General features: G+C 35.2%; 2 protein-coding genes across 12 annotated transcripts; one reads left to right on the top strand and one right to left on the bottom strand.

Moving 5' to 3' along the window:
* Positions 1 to 1,209: 1,209 nt before the first annotated feature.
* Positions 1,210 to 16,754, bottom strand: si:dkey-11f4.20. 5 transcript variants are annotated; one of them, XM_073912383.1, is made up of 8 exons: positions 16,649 to 16,754; positions 14,894 to 15,004; positions 12,327 to 12,394; positions 8,376 to 8,663; positions 7,174 to 7,422; positions 5,979 to 6,053; positions 5,342 to 5,479; positions 1,210 to 4,357 (listed from the first exon to the last, which is right to left on the bottom strand). In XM_073912383.1, the coding sequence occupies exons 4-8, from the start codon at positions 8,608 to 8,610 to the stop codon at positions 4,221 to 4,223; spliced, it is 834 nt and encodes a 277-aa protein (XP_073768484.1). In that variant the 5' UTR covers positions 8,611 to 8,663; positions 12,327 to 12,394; positions 14,894 to 15,004; positions 16,649 to 16,754; the 3' UTR covers positions 1,210 to 4,220. The 5 variants fall into 5 exon arrangements, with proteins under 5 accessions (XP_073768484.1, XP_073768483.1, XP_021334481.1 ...); XM_073912382.1 differs by lacking the exon at positions 16,649 to 16,754 and adding an exon at positions 15,150 to 15,447; XM_021478806.3 differs by lacking the exon at positions 12,327 to 12,394.
* On the top strand, positions 13,505 to 26,218 carry si:dkey-11f4.16. 7 transcript variants are annotated; one of them, XM_073912202.1, is made up of 12 exons: positions 13,505 to 13,832; positions 14,771 to 14,910; positions 16,672 to 16,962; positions 17,689 to 17,937; positions 20,006 to 20,104; positions 20,217 to 20,255; positions 21,595 to 21,939; positions 22,344 to 22,475; positions 23,492 to 23,728; positions 23,906 to 24,079; positions 24,849 to 25,043; positions 25,532 to 26,218. In XM_073912202.1, the coding sequence occupies exons 2-12, from the start codon at positions 14,859 to 14,861 to the stop codon at positions 26,062 to 26,064; spliced, it is 2,346 nt and encodes a 781-aa protein (XP_073768303.1). In that variant the 5' UTR covers positions 13,505 to 13,832; positions 14,771 to 14,858; the 3' UTR covers positions 26,065 to 26,218. The 7 variants fall into 7 exon arrangements, with proteins under 7 accessions (XP_073768303.1, XP_073768302.1, XP_021334478.1 ...); NM_001430868.1 differs by having other exon boundaries at positions 13,542 to 13,832; positions 22,341 to 22,475; positions 25,532 to 26,082; XM_073912201.1 differs by lacking the exon at positions 14,771 to 14,910.
* Positions 26,219 to 26,239: the final 21 nt, after the last annotated feature.

Raw genomic sequence — 26,239 nt, 5'->3', positions numbered from 1 at the left:
GTCGCATTGCTCATCAGTTAAGACAAATTATCAAATTTCTGACTAATCTCGTAATGTAAAACCTATAAGAATAATCTGGGGCCACCACAGTGGAATGAACCGCCAACTTATGTTAAAACAAATGTTTTATGTAGCGGATCGTTCACTCACAATACCCAATTCCCCTATAGCGCATGTGTTTGGACTGTGGGGGAAACCTGAGCACCTGGAGGAAACCCACACCAACACGGGGAGAACAAGCAAAGCAGCGACCTTTTTGCTGCCTTATACTGAGTTTGGTTGCTTTAAATATCCTCTGTTAATTATGTTTTCTGTTAATAAATCATTTGTCTTCACGCTGGTTAGCATTGTCTCTCTTATGTTATAATTCTGAGCAGGTTGCAGCATGAGTTATTGAATCTTTTATGTTTAGAAGTGTGTCGATGAAATCTCTCGGAGAAGGACGAATCATTCCCAAATCATTCCCCAGAGAAGCGCTAATAATATTGACCACAGCAGTTTTTACAGTTTTAAAAATACATATGCTTTTACTCTAGCCAAAGTAAAAGAAATAAGACTTTCTCTAGAAGAAAAAATAGGAGATTATGTGAAGATTGTTCTGTAAAACATTGAAAAAATAATTGACATGAGGGCGAATACTTCCATATAACTCCATATATAAAATATTTAAAATCAAACATGCATTATTTTGCATTATTTTAAGATGATGTGGTTACAGTGTAAAAAACCTTTATAACTACTGAGTAATATCATGTCATTGCTTGTATATACTATATGGTAGGGGTCAGAATGCGGGTTGGGGTTAATTACATGTAATGTGCATAATTCATTGTGTCTACTAAGGAACATATGCAACTACATCACCTTAAATTAATATCAGACTTCTATAGTGTACATGACTAGTGTATTCATGAGTGTATTGGACTGCAGATCAGTGTGTGAGACATCTGTACAATACTGTCTACTAAAGCAGATCTCGTAACCACAGTTCAACGTTAAGACAGGAAAAGTCTGCTGCGCTGCACAAAGGTGGTCTCGCTGAACACAATAACAAAACTTCACGTAGATTTGCACATTCACAACGGAAATGACCTAGATTCAGTGGAATACTGACATGTAAAAGCTGAATTTGCTGTACAATAGATGCCACAAAAAACACACAAACAAACATTATATCATTTTATAAAACACATACAACACAAAATATAACAGCACAGTGTTTAATGGAAGTAAACAGCAAAGGATTAGCAGTAATGAGTATCCAGCACATGTCAATATACTGTTTAAAGGATCACAGTGTTTAATCTTATCGCAAAGCTTGAAAAATAATCTGGGAACTCCCATTCCTGAGACTTTGGAAACATATGAAGAGGTGAAACATATGAACACATTACCTGTTGCTCACTTTGACTTAAATGGACAATAATGTTAGGAAATTTATCATGATTTATTGCAAACACTTAATCAATATTGTGAATATATTATATCTGTTTAGTTTAACTATTTCATCCTCATCTGTCTACTCTTTAATCTTTTACATTTAGGTTTATTACTCACATTTTATTTAGGGTTTGCCTCCGAATTATGTGTTTATTAACAGTGATTAAGGCAGTAGTTGTGTTTAGGTATTAGAGATGTAGAATAAGAGCATGCAGAATATGTGCTTTATACAGTACTAATAAACAGTCAATATCTGAATAATAGACGGGTAATAAACACTAGTTGATAGTTACCACTTTTTCTTTCTGATATATATATATATATAGCCATATGGTACAGGTCCCAGGATAGCTTGAAAATTCCAGCTTAATCGCTGATCTTGTTTTGTGTAATACCCCTCTGGTGTTGTTGTCTTTGTTGTTAATATCACTGTTGTTGTCAGTGTCAGTGTTGTTGTTTTGTATTGTTGTTTTTGTTGGTGGTGGTGTTTTTGGTGTAGTTGTTTTGTTGTTGGTGGTGGCTTTGTTGTTGTATTGATGTTGGTGTTTTGTTGTTGATGATGGTGTTATTGTTTTGATGTAGGTGTTGTTTATATGTTGGTTTTGTTGTTTTGGGGTTGGTGTTATTATTGTTGGTGGTGTTTTGATGTAGGTGTTGGTGTTATTGTTTAGATGTTGGTGTTGTTGTTGTTTTGGGGTTGGTGTTGGTGTTATTGTTTTGATGTTGGTGTTGTTAATATGTTGGTGTTATTGTTAGTGGTGTTTTGGTGTTGGTGTTATTGTTTTGATGTTGGTGTTGTTAATATGTTGGTGTTATTGTTGGTGGTGTTTTGGTGTTGGTGATGGTGTTATTGCTTTGATGTTGGTGTTGTTTATATGTTGGTGTTGTTGTTGCTGTTGTTTTGGGGTTGGTGTTGTTAATATGTTGGTGTTGTTGTTGTTTTGGGGTTGGTGTTGGTGTTATTGTTTTGATGTTGGTGTTGTTAATATGTTGGTGTTATTGTTGGTGGTGTTTTGGTGTTGGTGTTATTGTTTTGATGTTGGTGTTGTTAATATGTTGGTGTTGTTGTTGTTTTGGGGTTGGTGTTGGTGTTATTGTTTTGATGTTGGTGTTGTTAATATGTTGGTGTTATTGTTGGTGGTGTTTTGGTGTTGGTGTTATTGTTTTGATGTTGGTGTTGTTAATATGTTGGTGTTGTTGTTGTTTTGGGGTTGGTGTTATTGTTTTGATGTTGGTGTTGTTAATATGTTGGTGTTGTTGTTGTTTTGAGGTTGGTGTTGGTTTTATTGTTTTGATGTTGGTGTTGTTGTTGCTGTTGTTTTGGGGTTGGTGATGGTGTTATTGTTTAGATGTTGGTGTTGTTAATATGTTGGTGTTGTTGTTGTTTTGGGGTTGGTGTTGGTGTTATTGTTTTGATGTTGGTGTTGTTAATATGTTGGTGTTATTGTTGGTGGTGTTTTGATGTAGGTGTTGGTGTTATTGTTTTGATGTTGGTGTTGTTTATATGTTGGTGTTATTGTTGGTGGTGTTTTGGTGTTGGTGTTATTGTTTAGATGTTGGTGTTGTTAATATGTTGGTGTTGTTGTTGCTGTTGTTTTGGGGTTGGTGTTGTTTATATGTTGGTGGTGTTGTTGTTTTGGGGTTGGTGTTGTTGGTGATGGTGTTATTGTTTAGATGTTGGTGTTGTTTATATGTTGGTGTTATTGTTGGTGGTGTTTTGGTGTTGGTGTTATTGTTTAGATGTTGGTGTTGTTAATATGTTGTTGTTGTTTTGAGGTTGGTGTTGTTGGTGATGGTGTTATTGCTTTGATGTTGGTGTTGTTTATATGTTGGTGTTATTGCTTTGATGTTGGTGTTGTTTATATGTTGGTGTTGTTGTTGCTGTTGTTTTGGGGTTGGTGATGGTGTTATTGCTTTGATGTTGGTGTTGTTTATATGTTGGTGTTATTGCTTTGATGTTGGTGTTGTTTATATGTTGGTGTTGTTGTTGCTGTTGTTTTGGGGTTGGTGATGGTGTTATTGCTTTGATGTTGGTGTTGTTTATATGTTGGTGTTGTTGTTGCTGTTGTTTTGGGGTTGGTGATGGTGTTATTGCTTAGATGTTGGTGTTGTTAATATGTTGGTGTTATTGTTGGTGGTGTTTTGGTGTTGGTGATGGTGTTATTGCTTTGATGTTGGTGTTGTTTATATGTTGGTGTTGTTGTTGCTGTTGTTTTGGGGTTGGTGTTGTTTATATGTTGGTGGTGTTGTTGTTTTGGGGTTGGTGTTGTTGGTGATGGTGTTATTGTTTAGATGTTGGTGTTGTTTATATGTTGGTGTTATTGTTGGTGGTGTTTTGGTGTTGGTGTTATTGTTTAGATGTTGGTGTTGTTAATATGTTGTTGTTGTTTTGAGGTTGGTGTTGTTGGTGATGGTGTTATTGCTTTGATGTTGGTGTTGTTTATATGTTGGTGTTATTGCTTTGATGTTGGTGTTGTTTATATGTTGGTGTTGTTGTTGCTGTTGTTTTGGGGTTGGTGTTGTTTATATGTTGGTGTCATTGTTGTTGGTGGTGTTTTGATGTAGGTGTCGGTGATGGTGTTATTGTTGTTGCTGTTGTTTACAGTGTTGTTTTGTTGTTGTCATTGCTCTTTTTCTTTTGTAGTTGTTGTTATCATTGTTGTTATCGTCAGTGTTGTTGTTGTAATTGTTTGTTGTTGTTATCATCGTTGTTGTTATCATCAGAGTCTCTGTGTGTTCAGTCTGTTCTTCTGCTGCTAGGTGTCCGCTAACTCTGGAGCTCAAGCATTGGGTAAAGGTGGCAGCGGCCGCTGGCTTTTTGAAGGCCTGAGAGATTCGCTCTGCTGCATGTACTGCTGCTCTTCCGGCTGGCTGGAGTTATCCGGCATCAGTGGTGCCAGGCGAAACTCCTTCTCCTCTGAACAACACATGCAGAAGAAGCATGTGAAAATGACATCTGAATTAACTATGTAGATTATATTTCAGAATATGCAGACTTTATTTGGAATTTGTGATCCTGAGTCCCAGTGACCCAGTCCTACAGACTGCACCTTTCATTCACACAGGTAGATTTGTGCAAGAATTATTGATTTTCCTTTTATGACAAAAATCATTGGAATATTATGTGAAGATCATGGTCCGTGAAGACATACATTTCTTACTGCAAATATGTTCAAACTTAATTTTTGAATAGTAATATGCATTGCTAGATAACTTTAACAAACAACGTTATAGGGGATTTTCTCAATGTTTTGTCTTTTGTCTTTTTAACTCTAGGATTCCAGATTTTTAACATTATATTGATATTTAAAGAGTGTTTTGTGCAAATGCTGGTCCAAACTGTGCACTCATTGCTTATCATACACACAGGGATGTAAAGCAGTACACAAATATATTTAAAGATGAAAAATAAAAGATTAAGTTGTAAAAAAATAAAAATAAATTGTCTACATAAATATAAAAACACTACCTCATCTTCACCTCAGGGGGCGGTAGAGGAATCTGGCTCTGCTTTAGTCAGTTTATTTATGGCCATTTTAGAGTTATTATGAGTAGTAGTGTTTATTATGTGCATATTTACAATTGCTTCAGCATTTTTAGTTTAGGTTTGCTAGATTTGATTTAGATTTGTTGGGGTTTAGTATAGGAAGTGTGTTTGAATATAACACTTCATTGTTATTGTTCACTCATTCGTTTACAGGAAACTAGAACTGAATTTAGATTCTGATTGGTTTAATGGTTGTTATGCCCAAAACACACCTATAACTCATTAAAAGAATAAGCTTTAGATCATGCACTTGGTGTGCAGACTGTTTTTCCCACCCTTAAAATCCCACCCTTTAGACCTAGTCCTTAAAATAAAGCCCAGAATGGGAGAATCTGTGTCTCTGTGTCCGTGTACCTTCAGCCTTGCTCTTGTTTCTCCTGCGGCAGCAAATACAGACGACACAGATGATGAAGAGTATGAGGAAGACTCCGCCGGCCACTGCCACCAACACCACCATCCACAAATCCAGACCAAAGAGAAAACTCTGCCCATCTAAAACAACACAGAAAACAGCTTCAAAACAGAGCAAACACATCAATGACGTACAGTACTGTATGATGTAATAATGAGTAATAATAAGTCATGCTGAGCTTTATTGTGACTCCTCTACATGTGTGGACATCCCGTCTCACAGGACCAAGGAGCTACTTAAATAAATCAAGAGCTATATTAAACCCAACTGGTAATAAGTTAAAAAGTGTCATTTAAATCTCATTCATTTTCCTTCGGCCTAGTCCCTTATTCATCAAGGGTCACCACAGCGGAATGAACCACCAACTATTCCAGCACTGGATGCCTCTCCAGTCGCAACTCAGAACCAGGAAATAAATCTAAATCAGATCGTTTAAACAAAGAGTTTGTCTTTATTTGACTCAAATTTGAGCTACAACAACCTAGTATTTTTAGAGAGATAAGATGAATATCAATGGCAGATCTATAATGCGAGATATGATTAATTACAGTATGTGACAGTATGAAAAAAGACATTTACCATCATTATTGTTTTCTCCTTTGCCGCCTCCGTCCTCGTCTTTCTTTCTGTCTCCATCTGCGTTTGTTGTGTTTTCTGCATTTAGGCCATTTTAAAATGGAAATAAATAGTTATTTAATTATAATTATTAAAGAGTTAAAATATATGTGACTACAAAACCAGTCATAAAGGTCGTCTTTCATAATGTTTTCTTTTTTTAAACAAGCCAAATAATGTGCTAATGCAGTGAGCAAAATAATGTAGTTTTTACTTTGAAATAATCTTATTTCACTCACCACAATGGCAGATTATTCTGCTTGTTTTAAGGAGAAACTCTCTTCATTTTGACTCAATATTTCTGAAAACAGCACTATACTTTTACTTGTCTAGAAAAAGCTTCTTGATTTAAGAGTTTTGAGATATTTGGACTAGAAACAAGACACAAAACTTGATCCAGAAAAGCACATTTTCGCAGTGTATCCTAATGATTTTTGGCATAAAAGAAAAATCTACCATTTTAACTGCACTTAAGACTAGTTTTGTCATACTGAATGTATTTTTATACTCGGTTGAAGTTGAGTTTTTCCAACACATTTATAATCATAACAGTGTTCATAACTCATCTCTAATAGCTGATGTGTTTGCTCTTCTCCATGATGACAGCACATCATATTAGTCTAGATATTCTTCAAGACACTAGTGTTCAGCTGAAAGTGACATGTAAAGGCTTCACTAGGGTAATTAGGGTAAAGTTAGGGTAATTAGGCAAGTCATTGTATAACAGTGGTTTGTTCTGGAGACAATCCAACACTAATATTGCTGAAGGGGTGAATAATATTGAGCTTAACATGACTTTAACACTATTAAACACTGCTTTTATTCTAGCTGAAATAAAACAAATAAGGCTTTCTCCAGAAGAACAAATATTAGAGGAAACACTGTGAACATTTCCTGAATCTGTTAAATATCATTTGGGAAATACTGGAAAAGGAAATTCAAGGCAAGGCGAATAATATTGACTTTTGTGCATTGAATATTGAATTACTCTTCTGGTGCCTGGCATCAAATGTCATCGTTCCTTTCCTATTCATTATGAACCAAATGGCAAATCTAATAACTTATTATAAGAGAAAAGGTAGGGCAAAATTTTTAATAGGACTGATAATTATTGTGGGAAGCGCAATAGAAAATAAGCTTCTGAATTGAATATACTGACCTGTGCTGGAGCACGCCGGCTGGACGTCTTTAGCAGACTTTAGGCTTATCCTGTTGCTGACGGTGCAGGAGTAAGAGTCCCCGAGTTCCAGCTCAGACCAGCTGATGTGTAAAACTGCAGCTGTTTTATCAGTTTTCTGTCCATTCTTCATCCAGGACACAGACGCCTCTGTGCCGGACAGGAAAATGCAGGACAGATGCACACCTTCATCCCCACACTGGACTGTGATGGAAGGCTCAGACACTGGCTCTGAAACACACACACACATGTTTGTTTTTGTGAAAAGTGGGGACATTACATAGGTTTCCATTCATTTTATGCAGCCCAAACCGTATATTGTATTGCCCTCACCCCACCCCACCCCTAAACCCTACCATCACAGGAGACTGTGTGCAGCTTTACTCTCTGATTAAACTCATCCTGTAGGATTTATAAGCATTTTGAGAAATGAGGACGTCACCAGTGTCCTCATATTTCACCTCCTTTTTGTAATACCTGTGTCATACCCATGTCATTATACAGATTTGTGTCCTGATATGTCACAAAAACACGTACACACACACACACACACACACACACACACACACACACACACACACACACACACACACACACACACACACACACACACCCATTAGAATATTAACTCCTGTTGACCTATACGGGTGAAAATAATCTGTACATAGTTTTAACAAAACAAAAAAAAACTTATTTTAAAAAGACCTTAAGACCTAGTAATGGTGACAAATTTAAAATCATCTAAAATGATCTGAACATCAGACAAAATGAATGGGTTTTCCATTTCATATTTCCATGAAGGCTGAACACGTTTAGGGCACAACACTTGGCCTTCGGGTCAATCTTAAGGCCGCCATTGTCTTGTTTCTAGTCTAAATATCTAAAGATTATTAAATCAAGAAGCATTTTCTAGACGAGCACAAAATATAGTTTATTCTTCAGCAATAATAAGTGAAAATGAAGTACATTTTTCCTTTAAACAAGCTAAATAATATTACTTCAAAGTAAAAACTACACATTTTCACTTGATATTTCTGAAAAAATAACTATAAGTTCTACTCGTCTGCTTCTTGATTTAATCATCTTTAGATATTTGGACAGAAACAGGACACACTCATTTTGTTTGCAGCGCATCATCAGAATTTTATTACATTAAACATTCAATATCACATATCAGAGCTTACCTTGTACACAAAGCTGTATTTCCATCTTTGTTTTTGATTTTCCATCACTATTAAAGACTTCAGCCTTGTATGTTCCAGATTTGTCAGTCTGTATATTCTCTATGATCAGAGACCCTGAGTGGTCGATGTCGAACCCTTCGTTCTTCGTCTTCACAGCTGAGTTTTTTTTCTCAAACACTTTCATTTGGCTTTTCTTCCAGATCAGGTGGTCGCCTGGATTTAACTGATCAATCATCAGCTCAATCACAACGTTTTCACCCACTTTTTTGTATACACAGGGAGATTCAGCTGTGAAATAAAGCCGTATTAAAGCATGATTATTCAAGGGTCAGTTCAGCTGATATTCAAGTGCATCGAAAAAGTTTGATGAGTTTCTCCTGTTGAACACAAAACTAGATATGCTATATCATAAAGAATGCTGGGTTGTTGTAACTCAATGCTGGGTAATAAAAATAAAAATAAACCCAACCGCTGGGTAAAAAGAGTTATTTTAATTTAACAAAACTATTTCTCAACAGGTCTGTCCATAATTGGCCTAAATGTTGTGTTAATACAACCCAGAATTTTCAGGGTGTTTTCTCACCTGTTGTTACGCTGCAGTATATTGTGCAGGAACACAAAAATAAGGTGAAGATCCAAACACAGCATAAACAACTTACTAACAAAACTAAAGCAAACACACAGACAACACACAGATGCCATAGGAGAACGTAAAGAACAACTGACAACCAGACTCAGAGGGAAAGACAAAGTGGTGTATATACATATACATACAGCTGAGGTGTGAATTATTCACCCCCTGTTAAAATTTTCCCCAATTTCTGTTTAACGGAGAGCAGATTTCTTCAACACATTTCTAATCATAATAATTTTAATAACTCATCTCTAATAACTGATTAATTTCCTCTTTGTCATGATGACAGTAAATAATATTAGACTAGATATTCTTCAAGACTCTTCTATACAGCTCAAAGTGACATGTAAAGGCTTCACTAGGGTAATTAGGGTAACTAGGCAGGTTAGGGTAATTAGGCAAGTTATTGTATAGCGATGTTTTGATGGACTATCGAGAAAATATATAGCTTAAAGGTGCTAATAATATTGACCTTAAAATGATGCTTAAAAAATTAGAAACTGCTTTTATTCTAGCCGAAATAAAACAAATAAGACTTTCTCCAGAAGAACAAATATTATCAGACACACTGTGAACATTTCCTCAATCTGTTCAACATCATTTGGGAAATATTTAAAAAGAAAACAAAAATCAGGGGGGCGAATAATTCTGACTTCAACTGTACATACATATACAGTGCATGCAGAAAGTATTGATTGAGATAAAGTATTGCCTTATTCCAAAACTGATCAAATTGATTGATTTCCTCAACATTCTACACACAATCTCCCATAATGACAATGTGGAAGAAGAGTTTTTGAAATTGTTGCAAATTTATTAAGAATAAAAAAGCTGATAAATCAGATGAATGTACTGTAGAAGCTATAGCGATTAGTTAACTTTACTTTTAAAAAATCTGTAAATAAAAGTAAATGAATTATTTGCAAAACTTAGGTCAACTTAACAAGTGCAGTTTATAACCGCTTTACTCACTTTAAGTAAAGTAACTAATCACTTTTCACAGTGTGAGGGTTACAAACAAACTTTATCTGTAAAACAAAATTAAAGAAATAAAGCGGTATAAAAGCAGAAACATTACAAATAATAAAGTGAGAATGCACATCTGTGTGCTGCATATACAGCAAACACAACCTTTTAATACAGACTGATTCAACTCTGTATACTGTAAACACATCAGCTAATGAACTTTCTTCTGTGTTTAGTGTTTATTAGTGGTGGTGAAGTGCATTATGGGATGTTGATCTCTTTTCTGTCCACTTCTGATGATGAAAATTCCTGAATAGTGCCTTTCATTGATATTTTTGTGGCTTAAATTATATAAGTAATACTATCTAGAGGAACGTAAAATAAGAGTAAATGTGCTGCAGTTTATTACAGGGTTTCTGTAGTGTAATATACAACACCAACACACACGATATAGCACACTATTACACATGTGCAGAACACACACTTCACAAACTTACACAGGTTAAAAACTGCTGGAAGAAAGATCAAGATCTCATAATGCAGTTCAACAGCAGAAATAAAAAACAAGAATCACAAAATACAGAAAAACTGTCAAATTACAGATATTTTTAAGGATTTTTCAAGGACAGTGGCTTTACACAGAAATGCAGCTCTGATCTGAAACACATTCTTTACATTTAAAGGATTTATAATGGCAAGTAATACAATTACTTTAAAAACTGTGTAAAACAACAACAACCTCAATGACAAAAACACATGTTGACATGTTGGGGACTGATCAATTAAATACATTTTCTCCTTAATTTTCATTAATTTAATTTTCAAATATCTTATTTTCAAGACAAGCACAAAACATTGACTAGTTTTGAGAAAAAATGAGTCAAAATGAAGAGAGTTTTCCTTAAAACAAGCAGAATAATCTGACAATGCGGTGAGTGAAATAACCTCACGTCAAAAGAAAAAAAACTACATTATTCTGCTTGTTTTAAGGAGAAACTCACTTCATTTTGACTCATTATTTCTCAGAACAACACTATATTGTTTTGATCATCTGGAAAATGCTTTTTGTTTTAAGAATTTTTAGATGTTTTTAGATACAAAGCAAGAACTCCACACATTACATTTCTAAAGGCAAAACTCCCAGAAAGGTTTTAGTATGAGATTTACAGATACTTTCATGATTAAAGTTCATCTTACCATTGGAGAAAATGCAGATTAAATGTAAAAGGAGAATTACTGCCAGCATCTTCACTGGAGTTTCAGAACGCTTTGTTTTAAAACAAACGAGTCTACTGTGCTTTAATTTCCTGTGTGTGTGTGAGAGTGATCGAACATCTGAGAGTGTGTGTGGAGGAAGCGTTACACTATTCACCAGACATGATTTAATACTACAACAACAACAACAACAAAATCAAAACAAAAACAAATAAAAACAGACTACAATATAGAAATTCAGTTTGTTTGGAAATCTCTTAGAGAATATATATATATATATATATATATATATATATATATATATATATATATATATATATATATATATATATATATATATATATATATATTGCACAAAAATGATACTGCTAATGTGTTTTGTGTCCTGTAAATATGACATACTGACATGAAAAAAACACCATGGTAAATACAACGGTGTTTTTGAAATAAACATTCTTTAGAATATAGCATATCTTTGTTTTTAACAGGAGAAAGAAAATCATCAAACTTTTAGGACCACTTGAATGTCAGCTGAACTGACTCTTACCTTTATTTCTGAGAGTGTTTAGTTGTAGAAAACTTCAATATTACTACAGTATTTTATTATAATTTATATATCCAAACAGTAATTCAGCATATGGGTGAACATGCACTGTAAAAAAACAGGTTCCACACAATTCATTCATGTTGTAAATATATATATATATATATATATATATATATATATATATATATATATATATATATATATATATATATATATATATATATATATATATAAATGAGTGTATTTAATTTCTGGCTAACCTTTGTAATAGATTATTACAATTGTTAGATCTTTATTTTGGTTCCAGTTCATATTCAGTGGTCTAAACTACTGTACTTAGTAAAAATAAGTTTAGGTAAGACATGGACAGGGTTGATGGTGTGTGTATGTTTAACTTAAGGCTGGGTTAAAGTGTAAGAGATGTTCAACAGTGTAATTATAAATGCAGAACAACAGATGTAATTACAAGATTAGTTCATTGTACCAAAATGATTAAAATGTAAGTACATAGTAATTAAGGCTTGTTAATAAACAGTGGGATCAACTTTTGACAATGCATATTATGAGTAGTTTATTTACATCAAATTACCTGTCTAAAACTTTCAGCTTCCCAATGACGTAAGTACTACACATCATAATTCAGCACAACCCTGCCATCTGGTGGAGAAAGTATTGATGCAATCATTTAAATGATAAATATTGAGAGAATTCAGTGGATGTAAAGTGATTGTCTTTTAAATTATTACACATCTCAACACGTTTTTTAATGTGATGAGGGAAAACACTATAAACACCAGAGACAATTTTCATGAAGAAGATGCATTTTACAGAGCGAGGTATAGAAAGTTATCCAACACATGCTGACCATCATGATATACTCTCTAAATTAAACAGATTAATCCATTTATATTATAGTGCTTTACTAATCCCTAACAATAAAGGAGGTCTCACCAGTGATGCCAACTAAAGGTTTCATGCACTGTAAAAGCAGCAGGGTTCCACACAATTCATTCATGTTGTCCAAACACAAATCGATTAAGTTAACCGAACACTTTTAACAAATTTTTAAATAAATAAGTTATCCTAATGAAACCTCAAGAATTATGTTGTTTCAGCTCATTTTAATTAAGTGTATAACGATGAGAAAAATTGAATTACAATGGGCTTATCTTCATAGATCTCCATTAAATAGGAAGATGAAGTCAAGTTATGTCACCAGAGTCATTTTTATTTTCAAGAACAGACTTTGTTGTAGCACCATATTCTGTTATATTTATTTGGTATTATCTTTCTTTTATAATGTCATTTACATCATATTTGATTGTTATGAATACATTATAGTGCTTTGGATGGTAGAAAAATCTGTTGTTGACCTCAAAATAAGACACCGATCATGGCTGTGGGGACCTGCTGTATAAGTGTTTGGGAATTTAACACTAAGACACGATTATTGTCCGTCTGATGATTTAAAATGGTGTAGCTTTTCACATGTCATATTGTTACACATTCAAATATAATTGTAAACATAGTTTAATAATGCTTTAAAGACAGAGAAATGCACGTTTCTGCAGACAGACCCAGCTATTAATATCTTTGTACAACATTTGAACCACATTAATGTATTTTAATGGGAATCCGACAGCTTTTAATGAGTCTATATGGAACTGCAGATGCTTTACAGTGTACAAGATATTTAATGTTACTGATATGATGTGTTCGGGGCAAATGTTCCTTTAAAGTTTCCTTCTCGGTGAATTGCGTCACGATGACAACAGCGGCCGCCGCTTCTGCTTCATGCGGACATCTCTTCACTGTATGAGTAGCCTACAGCGTGTTCATAATACAATAAACATATATGAAATAAAAAAGCACTGTCCACCAAATAAAACTCATCCTTAAAGGTTGTGATACTGCGCGTTCAACACAACCGTTTCATTCATTCTCTGTTCTCTGTCGAGATTTATGCAGCGGTTACATCCTCACACCGGCATTATAGCGAGCGCCCACATCGGGTAGTAAGAAAATAAACTGTCAGGAGCTGAAATGGAGTTTGTGGTGCGGGTTTTGCTGTACATTACCTGCCTCTGTTTTCAAGGTAAGCGCTAATATTTTCTTCTTAAACATGGACCGGAGAAACTAAACAGTCAGAGATATGCTAGGCTAATCACGCCCACAGGTCTGTGAGGGGAAATAGAATCATTCTGGCCGACACACGGACAAGTTCGCTCAATTAATAATCTAAGATAAATTTAGAGACGTTATTCAAAATAGTCGAGTGACAATTTTAACATCTGTCTTTTGGCTATTTCTGCTGAATATGCAGCAATGCCATTTAATGTACACTGGCCCTGCCAAATAAACAAACAAATAAATAAACATTTATAAACAATCTTTTTTGACTGAACATTACTGCGGTCATTTGTACAGCTAAATAAAGCAAAACCTGTCATGGACATTCATTCATTCATTCAGTTTCTTTTTGGCATATATATGTTTGAATGTATATAAATGTAGGTATGTAGGCCAACCTTTGCAATAAATGACAATAATTAAGTTTTTAATTGATTTGAATTGATGTTTTATACTTAATATGGTTCCACTTTATATTAGGTGGGTTAGGGTTGGGGTTAGTATTCCATCACTGAATATAAAATGAAGAGAATAACAATAATCAAATAAAGAGCTTAGAGTCTTGGGACGGCTAAACAATACATAGCAAGGGTGATTACATTCAGAGAGACAGAAACATAGACAAAAGTAAATAAATGACAGAAATTATTAATTATAATGTTAATAAAATATACATATAAAAGGATTAGATTAATAAACAAACAAACAAACAAACAAGTAAATAAATAAAATTGTGTTCACAATGAAAGAGGCTGCTGTTCTGCTTTACGTGTAAGGTGTGTTTGGGACTCCGCCCATCCTCAAAAGTCACCTGATACTGCTGTTTTTTTCACTTTCGGTATTCGCGACTTTAAAACAAAACAACTTTATCATTTATTCTCTTTTTTTGTTTTCTTTGTCGAGATTTAAGCAGCAGATGAGTTTTACACTTCACACCGACATTAAATAACACGCGGTTAGAGGAGAAACTAACTAACAGCCAGGAGCTGAAATGGAGTTTGTGGTGCGGGTTTTGCTGTTCTTTACCTGCTTCTGTTTTCAAGGTGAGCGCTTGTATTTTCTTTTTAAACATGGCTGGAGAAACTCGTAAAACAGGCAGAGACATGCTAGGCTAATCACTCCTACAGGTGCAGTGATCTGTGAGGGGAAAAACATTATTCAGGTCGATACACGGACAAGTTTCGGTCAATAAATACTCTTAAGTCAAATTCAGAGTTAATTTGACAATCTAAAATATAGAAATAGAGATGAATTATATATTCAAAAAAGTCGAGTAACAAACTGTTTCAGTGATCTTTTTTTAAACTGAACTTTGTACTGCACGGTCCTTTGTACAGATACACACAACTCGACCCATATAAGTTAACGTTACTACAGCAAGTTATTGCAAATACTAATGTGTATTATCCTGTAGCTACATGGTTTTTACAACTTTTGTTATTGAATGGGGCACGTAATAACTATACTGAACTGATAAACTGTAATAAATACTGTATACTTTAGTTTTTACTACAGTAAACTGGTGTATAGTTTCCCTAATACTACAGTACTGGCTCATTTGTTTATATTATTATAGTTGTGGTGTTGCTATGGCAACTGTAGATAACAGGGTTTAAAATATTATAGTATGTACTACTATAATATTTTACTAGAACTATATTATACTAATGTATCTACTGCTAGATTTACTATAGTATTTTTCATGTGCGTTTCCACCAATTTGTGATTTTTAGTTTGAAGTCAAGTTTGTTTTGAGCTAATAATAATTAATCAACCTATTATGTTAATGAAACATGTAGAGAAATGGCTAGTTTGAGGAGAAAAAAAATCATTTTAATCTTAATGTTTATTTCAGAAGCAACAAATATTTGATGGTAAATATTTTTGTCTGTTTACTGACAAGAAATGACAATGAACATTGCATGTTTACTAATTAAACATTAGTTAACACATTCTGCAACAAATGTTTCCTCATTAATTAATGTTAGATAACTAATGTCAACTAATATACTTTATTGTAAAGTGTCACCAGTTTGATTTAAACATTAATAATGCATTACAGTATTATGACACTGTCATTTTGTAAATACTACATTAATGAGTCTAACAGCAATTAATGACATTACAACACTTTGGGGATGTCTTGAAAATGTTGAAGCATTTGTAAAAATGAAAAATAAGCAAAATATGTAGAGCTAAAGACAAAATTACTCGCCATGATGTGACATTTATATAATGTTTTAAATATTTCCCAATTGCTGTTTAAGATTTTCAACATTTTTAAATATTCATTCATTCATTCTTTTTTCAGCTTAGTCCCTTTATTAATCAGGGGTCGCCACAGCGGAATGAACCGCTAACTTATCCAGCAAATTTTTACGCAGCAGATAGCTGCAACCCATCCATGAAGAATTTTTAGACATTAAACATTTTAATAACTATTTTGCCTTTTCTGTAATGACAGCACATAATATCTGACTAGATATATAAAGATACTAGTATTCAGCTTAAAGTGTCATTTAATGGTTTTACTTGGTTAATTATTAATTAAGTCATTCGGAAAAGGGAGGCTTATATTATTCTGGCAAATCTACAAGTAATAAGACTTTCTCTGGGATAAAAACATTTGAAAACATGTTGTTAAAACTGTATTATTTAGTCTTCAACTGCATGATGCAAACATAAACATAAAACCTTTTATATGTTTTCAGATTTTGGTGTGAATTGTGACCCGTACATGTTGCTGTTGCTGTTGTGAGTGTCAGAAGTACTTTAACAAACCTAATCTTCCTCTTCTCCTGTAGATTTTGTTTTTTGTGAGGACTATGCAGAAATGGGAGGCCGGATCACGTTTACTCCCAGCATTCGTGGAAAGCCTGTAGAAATCCTGTGGAAACACAATGGAGATAAGGTTGTGGAGTATGACAACAGGGAGACGGAGGAATTCGGATCATTCAAAGACCGGGTGGTGATTGATTTCGAAACAGGACAGCTCACAATAAAGAAACTGACCAGTCAAGACAGCGGACAATACCAGTCTGACATCACGATCAACGGGAAAGTCCAGAGCTCCAGACATACTTTAACTGTTCTGGGTGAGTTACAGACGCAGCTCATCGACAGACAGCAGAAGACTAGATACTAAAGGGGAACTATTATGCAGAACTCACTTTTATAAACCCAGTAGTGTGTGTGTGTGTGTGTGTGTGTGTGTGTCAGCAGTGTGTGAATATCTCCAGCCTCTAATGGTCAACATGAATGAATTGTGTTTATTATAATCAGACTTGATGCAGAAACACTGTGATTGACATTCTCCCTTTGTACATGTCAACAGAGAGGAAAAGCCCCGCCCACTAAAGCCCGTCTTTCCATCTCTTTAGCATAAGCAGCAGGCCTGAGTGAGCAGCAGCCGTCTGTCCATTCGCCATTAGAGTGTTTGAGCTGCTGAAGATGATGTCAGCATAGACTAAGAGGATTATAGATGTGGAGTTTTAGATGAAGGAGCAACATAGACTGACAGAAGCATCAAGCACACACACACACTGAAGCACACACACACACACACACACACACTGCTGTTTTACATGTTGCTGTAGCTCCGCCCACTTCTGAAAAGAGCACAATCTCATTTGAATTTAAAGCGACAGTCACCAAAACACCACAGTTTGGCATTACATCTTACATCTTTTGTATTTACATCTTGTAAAATGGGCAATAACAGGTCTCCTTTAAATTACAATGTCTGGATTTGAGTGTATGTGTCTGTCTTTGATATCAGAGAGTTTTTACATCCTCATATCCTGTCTGCTTTTGTGTTTCAGATGTTCTTCCAGATCCTCGAGTGACCTGTGCAGTGAACAAGACCTCAAATCTTCAAGAGCTGTTGTGTTCAGTGGACTACAAGACTCAGCTGCAGTATAAGTGGAGCGGGCCGAATGTGATCGATCATCCGGGAGTAAAACTGACCATCAGCGAGCAGCAGAAAAACAGCGACTCCGTCTACTCCTGCACTGTGAAGAATGAAGTCAGCAGCAAAACAACAGACTTCAATCTGCAGCACTGCGTCACAGGTCGGCTTATTAAATGTTCCTGATGCGATTAATTGCTGAAGCTTTTATCACGGTGTGCAGTAGTGTTGTCACGATACTGGAATTTACAACTTCGATAAGATGCATTGAAAAATCTCAATATTCGATACCATTTTTGATACCATCAAATTCTGCAACATTATTAGTATGCAAATGAAGTAGAATTAACCAAACCATATCATGCTTCTATGAGGTACGTCAGCAGTCTGTAAGTCCAAAAGGCAATGCAAAAATGCACATGCAGTTTATTTAAAGAGAACTCAATAGCAGGAGCAAACAGTAGCATAAAGATAATCCAAAACACAAAGTCAAAATACAGGATAATGATCAGGCGGCAAACTATCAAAACGTTAACAAGACACGGATCAAACAACAAGACAAACAGGAAAAAACAATGTAATGCAATGTTCACTAGGCAAAACAAGACTCAGCAACGTGTGTGTGAGGTGAATATAAAGTCCAGGTAATTTACCAGGAGTTTGCAGCTGTGTGTGTGTTTTTGTAATCAGAGGGAATCAGAAACTGGTGTGTGTGTGAAGTGCATGATGTTATTTGTAGTCCAGTTCAGTGACAGATCTGTAAGTGATCTGCAAGGATTAGATGCAAGATGGCGCTTATACAAATGACGTACAATGATAGATAATAAGTGCTCAAGCCGAGAATACTTGAGCCGAGCACAACATACAAGACAAGACAGGACTAGTGTCTGGACTCTACCACCGAACAAGCAGGAATTGACAAGACCAGAGGGTCAGAATCCTGACAATATGTCTGTTCAGAAGTCGACTAGTTAATCATTTAACACAATGTATTTGAATACTCTGATAAACACTGACAAATATTACACTTTGAACCAACTAAAAATACTGTATAATTTAACTTTGGTTCAAACTATAAAACTAAATTAGTCTAATTCATTCATTCATTTTGTTTTCGGCTTAGTCCCTTTAGTCATCAGGGGTTGCCACAGCAGAATGAACCGAAAACTTATCCAGCATATGTTTAATCAAGTGGATGCCACATCACTGGGAAACCCCATTCACACTTGTATTCACACTCATACACTACGGCTGATTTAGCTTCCCCAGTTCCCCTATAGCGCATGTGTTTGGACTTTAGGGAAAACCGGGGAACCCGGAGGAAACCCACGCCAACATGAGGAGAACATGCAAACTCCACACAGAAATGCTCACTGATTCAGCCGGGACTCAAACCAGCAATTTTTCTGCTGTGAGGCGATCGTGCTACCCACTGCGCCACTGTTATGCCCATTAATCAAAAATCAAAAATATTTATTATGATTAAATAATTAATTAAACAATTTACTCAAAATCAGAATATTGTTTAGTATAGAGACACTAAATATATATTTTAGTTTAAAGTAGAAATCTTATTTAGCCTTTAGATCAAAGTATAATTTTTGGACCAACCTAAAATATTACCGTAATTTTTTACAGCTAAATTTATAAATTACTCCAAAACTAAAGTTTTGACCTAAAAATGTAGATTAAAAATGTAATTTAATACTAATTAAAATATTTATTCTGCTCAAAGAAAGAAAGAAAAAAACATACAATTTTAACAAGGAGTTAAAATGTTGATTTTTATAGACGATCAGTTAATTGAATTGCTCTAGTTTGACTTAAAAATCTAAATCCAGGTTAAGTTGTACTGCACTAAACTATAATAAATACATATAATGTTAGTTAGTAATGCTATTGACAGTCTTTTTATTATCTAAAACTATCTGCTGGTGCTTTCAGTATGGATATTAAGGTAGTGTAATCTCATTTTAGAGATGCATAAAAACTGAAAGCACATAACCATGACATGAAGACTGCTGTTTACACTAAAATATCACTTAAAGAGAAACTAATGTTTTAAAGTCTAGCGTTTTTTATTTATGGCAAACTGAATAAAACAGGTTATAATCAGAAACCATCATTTTTCACCTAACCCAATATAATAATGGAGTTTAAATGAAAGACAGCAGTTTCAGTTTGTTCAGTGTAGTCTCTGATACTGACGCTGTGTTTCATTGATTGTGCAGGAGCAGCAGCGAGGCTTGAAGTGATTATTCCAGTCTTAATAGTAATACTTTTCATTTTCCTCATAATACTGGCGATAATCATCTACATGAAGAAAAAGTGTAAGTGCCAAGAAACAAAAACAACAAATCACCCTTTAATTCACACTCATGTCTGAGAAAGATTTTATTACAAAGATTAACATCATTTTCTTGCATGTGTGCAAACGAGAAGCAAAGGAGTCTGAACAGGAGAAAATGGACCCTGAGAATGGTAAGCTCAAGCTTTGTGTATATTCATAATTATAATATTTTGTAAATATCTGCATTGAAATCATTGATATATTTCCCTCTGAACATTCAGTGCAGTTTATGCTGCCGACACTCGAGTTTGAGCTTGCAAAATTTTGCTGTACGGTGCTGCAAAAAGAGGTGGGGATTAAACAAGATGATTAGACATAAAAAAAAATTAAGTGATTGCTCCTGTCCAGAGAGGTCATGTTTTGATCTTCAATTGGTCTCATGCAATCAAGTCATGCGATTTCAAAGGTCAGAGTTCACCAAGCTTGAACTTTCCAGTGATCTGCAAAACTTGAAGCACGAGCTTGTGTTTCTGGTCTGACACATTTACGTGCATATGAACGGAAGTCTATGGAGAGAAAAGTGCAGTGTGACAGCAGCTTTAAAAAGAGACATAATTAACAAAGCAGTGAGATGTTGATTAGCATGGGCAGTTTGAGATTCTGACGGTATGATAAAAATATCACAGTGTTGTGTTTACTACTCTAAATATGCTTTTTTTAAATGTCTGGGTAAAAAACAACAGCTGTTTGCCAGTGAACACAATATATTTAATTTTTATTCATTCATTCATTTTCTTGTCGGCTTAGTCCCTTTATTAATCCGGGGTCGCCACAGCGGAATGAACCGCCAACTCATCCAGCAAGTTTATACGCAGCGGATGCCCTTCCAGCTGCAACCCATCTCTGGGAAACATCCACACACACATTCACACACACACACTCATACACTACGGTCAATTTAGCCTACCCAATTCACCTGTACCACATGTGTTTGGACTGTGGGGGAAACCGGAGCACCCGGAGGAAACCCACACAAACGCAGGGAGAACATGCAAACTCCACACAGAAACACCCACTGAGCTGAGGCTCGAACCAGCGACCTTCTTGCTGTGAGGCGACAGCACTACCTACTGCGCCACTGCTTCGCCCTCTATATTTAACTTTAAGAAACATTAAAAATATTTTGTAAAAGTCAGGCTTAATAATTTAAATAAATTATTGACAAACAACCAAAATAATCTGCCAATGGGGTAATCTAAATATTCTAGTTTTTCCTTTTGACGTAACAATACTTTGCTTACACCATTGGCAGATTATATAGCTTGTTGCAATTTAAAAAACTCACTTAATTTTGACATTACTTGTGAAAACAAGACAATGTGCTGTGCTTGTCTAAAAAATGCTTCTTGATTTAAACATGTTTAGATATTTGGACTAAATAGAAGACAAAAACTCTGAGTATGAAAAGCATTTTTGCTGTGTTCAGAGATTGACTCTGAGTCTGTTTTTAAGTGATTTGCTTTGTTTCAGCTCTCAGTCAAACATCACTTTTGTCTCAAAATGAAAGGCCGGATGAGGAGAACAGATCAGACAGTCCAGGTGTAAATGAGGAAGAAAAACTTCTGAATCCCAGTGGAAATGAGGGAGAGCAGTGCAATTATGTGAACAGTCCGCATACATTTGTAGCAGTAGGAAATGCCAGCAGTCAACCTAATGTAACTCTGAACCGAAAACCCCTAGAAGACCAAGATAAAGTGAAGGATGGACAAAGAGAGAAACCGGAAGAACAAAAGACTGATAATGCTAAGAATAATGAGAAAAATGACAAAGTAGCAGGAAAGGAAAAGGAGAAGAAAAAGGAGCAACAAAACACAGGTAAAATATGCTTTTCTGAAGAAAACAAAACTTGATTCAAACACACACAAAATCAGTTTTGTTTTATTTTGCTGTTATATTTACACTAAAAGAGCTTTAAAGGGTTTGTTCAACTCAAAATATAAATAATCCCATTATTTACCCACACTGAAGGCATCTTGGGTGTAAATGACTTTCTTATTTACATCAAAAGTTTGGGTTATTTTGATTTATTTCTGGGTCTGTCAAGCTTTACAACAGTGCTACGCATGCGAGAGAGATTAACTAAACGGCAGGCATAGGAAATGTCTTCTCTTGGCTATATCAGATTCATTCATTCATTTTCCTTCAGCTGAGTCCCTTTATCGGGGGTCGCCACAGTGGAAAGAACCAATAACTTATCCAGCATATGTTTTACGCAGCAGATGCCCTTCCAGCCGTAACCCAGCCCTGGGAAACAACCATACACACTCATTCACAAGCTGAAAAAAATTACAAACTACCAGGAGAGAAAAACAAAGAGAAAAACAAAGAGGAAAATGGGCAACCAAACACAGGTACAGTATGTTTGTCTGAGGATACAACACTTGATTCTGCATTTTTGTTATTAATTCTCTCTGTTTTTGTTTTTTTCAACGGCTGTAATATTTGCACCAAGGCTGTTTCCCCAATTTCCTGGTATATTTATGCTACTGCAACATTCTTTTTTAGAAATCAAAGTGATGAACGGTTATAGATGACAAAGTGCCATGAATAGATTAATCCCACCAAGCAACTTTGTGTTTAAAAGAAGTCTAATAAATGTGTAAACATAATCAAATACACACAGATTACACCGACTCTGTGTGTTGATGACTAGTCTGTTTTAGACATCTATTAGACATTTATTAGTAGATGTCGATTAGATTTCCAGAGACTATTATTATTATTATTAGACGTCTAGTAGACGTCTATCCAATTTTCACTGACACTGGCTTGTTTTAGTCTGTTTAAAAAATCTATTAAATATCTTCATTTGTAAATTTTTCGTTCAACTTAGTCCCTTTATTAATCCGGGGTCGCCACAGCGGAATGAACTGGCAACTTATCCAGCATAGGTTTTTTTTTACAGCAGATGCCCTTCCAGCTGCAACCTATCACTGGGAAACATCCACACACACTCATTTACACACACATACACTACGGACAAATTTAGTTTACTCAATTCACCTGTAGCGCATGTCTTTGGACTTGTGGGGGAAACCGTAGCGAACCCAAACACGGGGAGAACATGCAAACTCCACACAGAAACACCAACTGACCCAGCTGAGGCTTGAACCAGCGATAATCTTGCTGTGAGGCGATCATGCTCGCCACTGCGTCACCCTATTAGATATCTTTTAAACACAAAATGAAATGCTGACCAGCATGTGGCTTAATTAATATATGATAACAGTATTCCAGAAATTTCTCCTTTTATGTTCCACTGCAAAAACAGCAAGTGTTTAAAGCCGACCTCAAATTCAGGAATAATATGTACTCTGTAAGCAATAACTAACCTTTACAAATGACATTTTGTTCTGTCTTAATAAAGAATTACCTGAAAATACACACCAAGATTTAAACAGGCAAAAAACATCTCCAGCGCAGTCAGATCAGTGCCGTCAAAATCACGAAGAGGAAAAGAAGCCAGAAAAGAGGAATGAAAGTGGAGAAACGTCAGATCAGCAGCAGAATGAGGGTGAAGTCACAGCCACAAATGAGGATGAACAGACCACAGGAGCAAACACACAGGAGAAAGACCATAAGGAGACGAAGGAATCACACACAGGTGAAATGCTGACGATGTCTGTATTCATATAAAGCACGACACGGACACTGAAAAACTGCTGTCTTTCATTCAAAGTATATTTTTAAAGTGGAAACGTATGGTTTAAACTGTGTTGTTACATTTTTCCTTAAACCAACCCACATAAATTTACTAACTGACATATCTTGAACATCTCAGAGGGTTCGAGTCCACAGTCTGATGAGATGAAGAAAGTCAAAGAGGACACAAAAACTAGAGGAACACGAGACACAATGGAGAACAAACAAAATGCAAATGAACAAAAAGAACTGGACCCGCAGAAAGCTGAAGATGAAAAGAAAATACTGGAGGAAAACCACGAGGAAAACACAGGTAATAAATGATGTTTGTCTCTGGACTTAAATCTAGCAGCAAATCCCTGCAATCTGAAACACACATATTCTCCATGTTCTGTTCACATTCAGGAATTAGATTTTTTATTTATTTACATATGATAATTGTGACAAAATGATTCACTCTCTTTTATTCTTTGTCAAATATTCCCCAAATGATGTTTAGCAGAGCATGTTTATAGTGTTTCCTATTATTTATTTGGCGGGGGCCAGGGGGAGTCCGATTTCTTTTAGTTTAGATGTAAAATAATTTAGTGTAAAAACTAAACTCCCTTAAGAAATATAGATTTTTCAACTATCTCCAGAACAAACCACTGTTATACAATGACTTGCCTAATTACCCTAACTTTACCCTGATTACCCTAGTGAAGCCTTTACATGTCACTGTAAGCTGAACACTAGTGTCTTGAAGAATATCTAGTCTAATATTATGTGCTGTCATCATGATGAAGAGGAAACACATCAGCTATTAGAGATGAGTTATTAAATGTGTTGTCAATAATAATCTCTCTGTTAAATTGGGGAAAATATAAAAGAAATTAAATGTAACGGGGTGAATAATTCTGTCTTCAACTGTGTTTAAATATATTCAACATATTTTTTTAATGCTACAAAAAAAACTCTACACTGGCTGTTTATGTGCAAACCTGATCATCTGTGTCTAGCAGACTTCAATTATACAAGCAATAACTTACTTTAATGAGGAGAAGGATGCAGATTTACTAATCGACATATCTTGAACATCTCAGAGCGTTCGAGTCTACAGCCTGCTGTGACTGAAGAAAACAAAGAGGACACAAAAACTAGAGGAACACAAGACACAGTGGAGAACAACCAAAATGCAAATGAACAAAAAGAACTGGACCCGGAGAAAGACAATATGGCCCATCAGACAGCTGAAGATGAAAAGACAAAACAGGAGGAAAACCACGTGGAAAACACAGGTAATTAAAATGATGTTTGTCTCAGGAAACAAATCTAGCAGCAAATCACTGCATTCAGAAATTAAGATATTCTCCATGTTCCATCATTCACTCTTTTATTCTTTGTCAAATATTCCCCAAGTGTTGTTTAGCAGAGCATGTTTCCTATTATTTATTAGTTTTCGGGGAGAAAGTCTTGTTTTTTTGTTTGGATGAAAATAATTTAATGTAAAAACTGCTGTAATCAATAATATTCATATTGTTTTCAGTTTAAATGTCACTGTAAGCTGAACACTAGTGTCTTGAGGAATATCTAGTCTAATATTATGTGCTGTCATCATGATGAAGAGAAATAAATATTAGAAAATGAGTTATTAAAATGTGTTGAATAAATTCTCTCTGATAAACAACACTTGGGAAATATTTGTAAACTCACAGAACAGCTCATATTTAGTCTCCAGCTGTATGTTGGATTAGTGGATGATTTTTCTTGTTCACTTTTGCTACAGATTCAGCATCAGAGAAACAGACGATACAAAACAACAGTGATGCATTGTCCAGTCAGAATGAGCACAGTGCTGATACTGAGAAGAAGAGTGTGAAACCTGACAACAACAAAGACAATAATGAAGCAAAAGCTGATCATAATGATGACGATGTAGAGAGTCCACGAAAGGAAGAAACTACTGGAGAGAAATCTGAAAATTACGATGATAATAATGGAGAGGGAGATGAGAGCAGCGAGTCAAAACAAGACATGAAGGAGAGCAATAATCCTCCAGATGCAGGGATTGGTGAACTTTTACAAGACGATCAAGGAAAGAACCCTGATCATGAGCAGAAAATAGATGACCGGTCTGTGCCAAAAGATGAACAGCACGATATACAGAGCGACAACTTTCAAAACCAAGAACACCAGAACAAACAGAACTCTACAGAAAGAGAGAATAAACCTCAACATGAGATCAGCCCTGAGGGAAACGAAACAGACAGAAAAAATAGTGAACTTGAGGAGGAAGAGAGGCAACGTCTTCAAAAATAAAACTGAAGCCTCCAATAATGCTGTCTAGAGGAAAACATTCAACTCTTCCATTGTTTTTCAGTGTAAACGCTTACTTTTGACGGATGTGTGTGATCATTACACTCACACTTTTCAGCGCCACCTTATTAAATTATTTATTAAATTATTTAAATCATCTCTAATTTTGCGAGCATCA

Source organism: Danio rerio, chromosome 9 (assembly GCF_049306965.1).
Source record: "Danio rerio strain Tuebingen ecotype United States chromosome 9, GRCz12tu, whole genome shotgun sequence".
NCBI lineage: Eukaryota > Metazoa > Chordata > Actinopteri > Cypriniformes > Danionidae > Danio > Danio rerio.
Note: the sequence above shows the minus strand (reverse complement) of the source record. Positions and strands in the feature narration are given on the sequence as shown.

Coding starts and splice junctions, on each gene's coding strand:
- si:dkey-11f4.16 (XM_021478803.3), top strand. CDS start 13,781: ATGGAGTTTGTGGTGCGGGTTTTGCTGTACATTACCTGCCTCTGTTTT. Junction 13,833..16,671: donor TACCTGCCTCTGTTTTCAAG/GTAAGCGCTAAT, acceptor CTTCTCCTGTAG/ATTTTGTTTTTTGTGAGGAC. Junction 16,963..17,688: donor ACATACTTTAACTGTTCTGG/GTGAGTTACAGA, acceptor TTTGTGTTTCAG/ATGTTCTTCCAGATCCTCGA.
- si:dkey-11f4.20 (XM_021478806.3), bottom strand. CDS start 14,972: ATGTCTCTGCCTGTTTTACGAGTTTCTCCAGCCATGTTTAAAAAGAAA. Junction 7,423..8,375: donor AATACAGCTTTGTGTACAAG/GTAAGCTCTGAT, acceptor TGTGTGTTTCAG/AGCCAGTGTCTGAGCCTTCC. Junction 5,480..5,978: donor AGGAGAAAACAATAATGATG/GTAAATGTCTTT, acceptor GTGTTGTTTTAG/ATGGGCAGAGTTTTCTCTTT.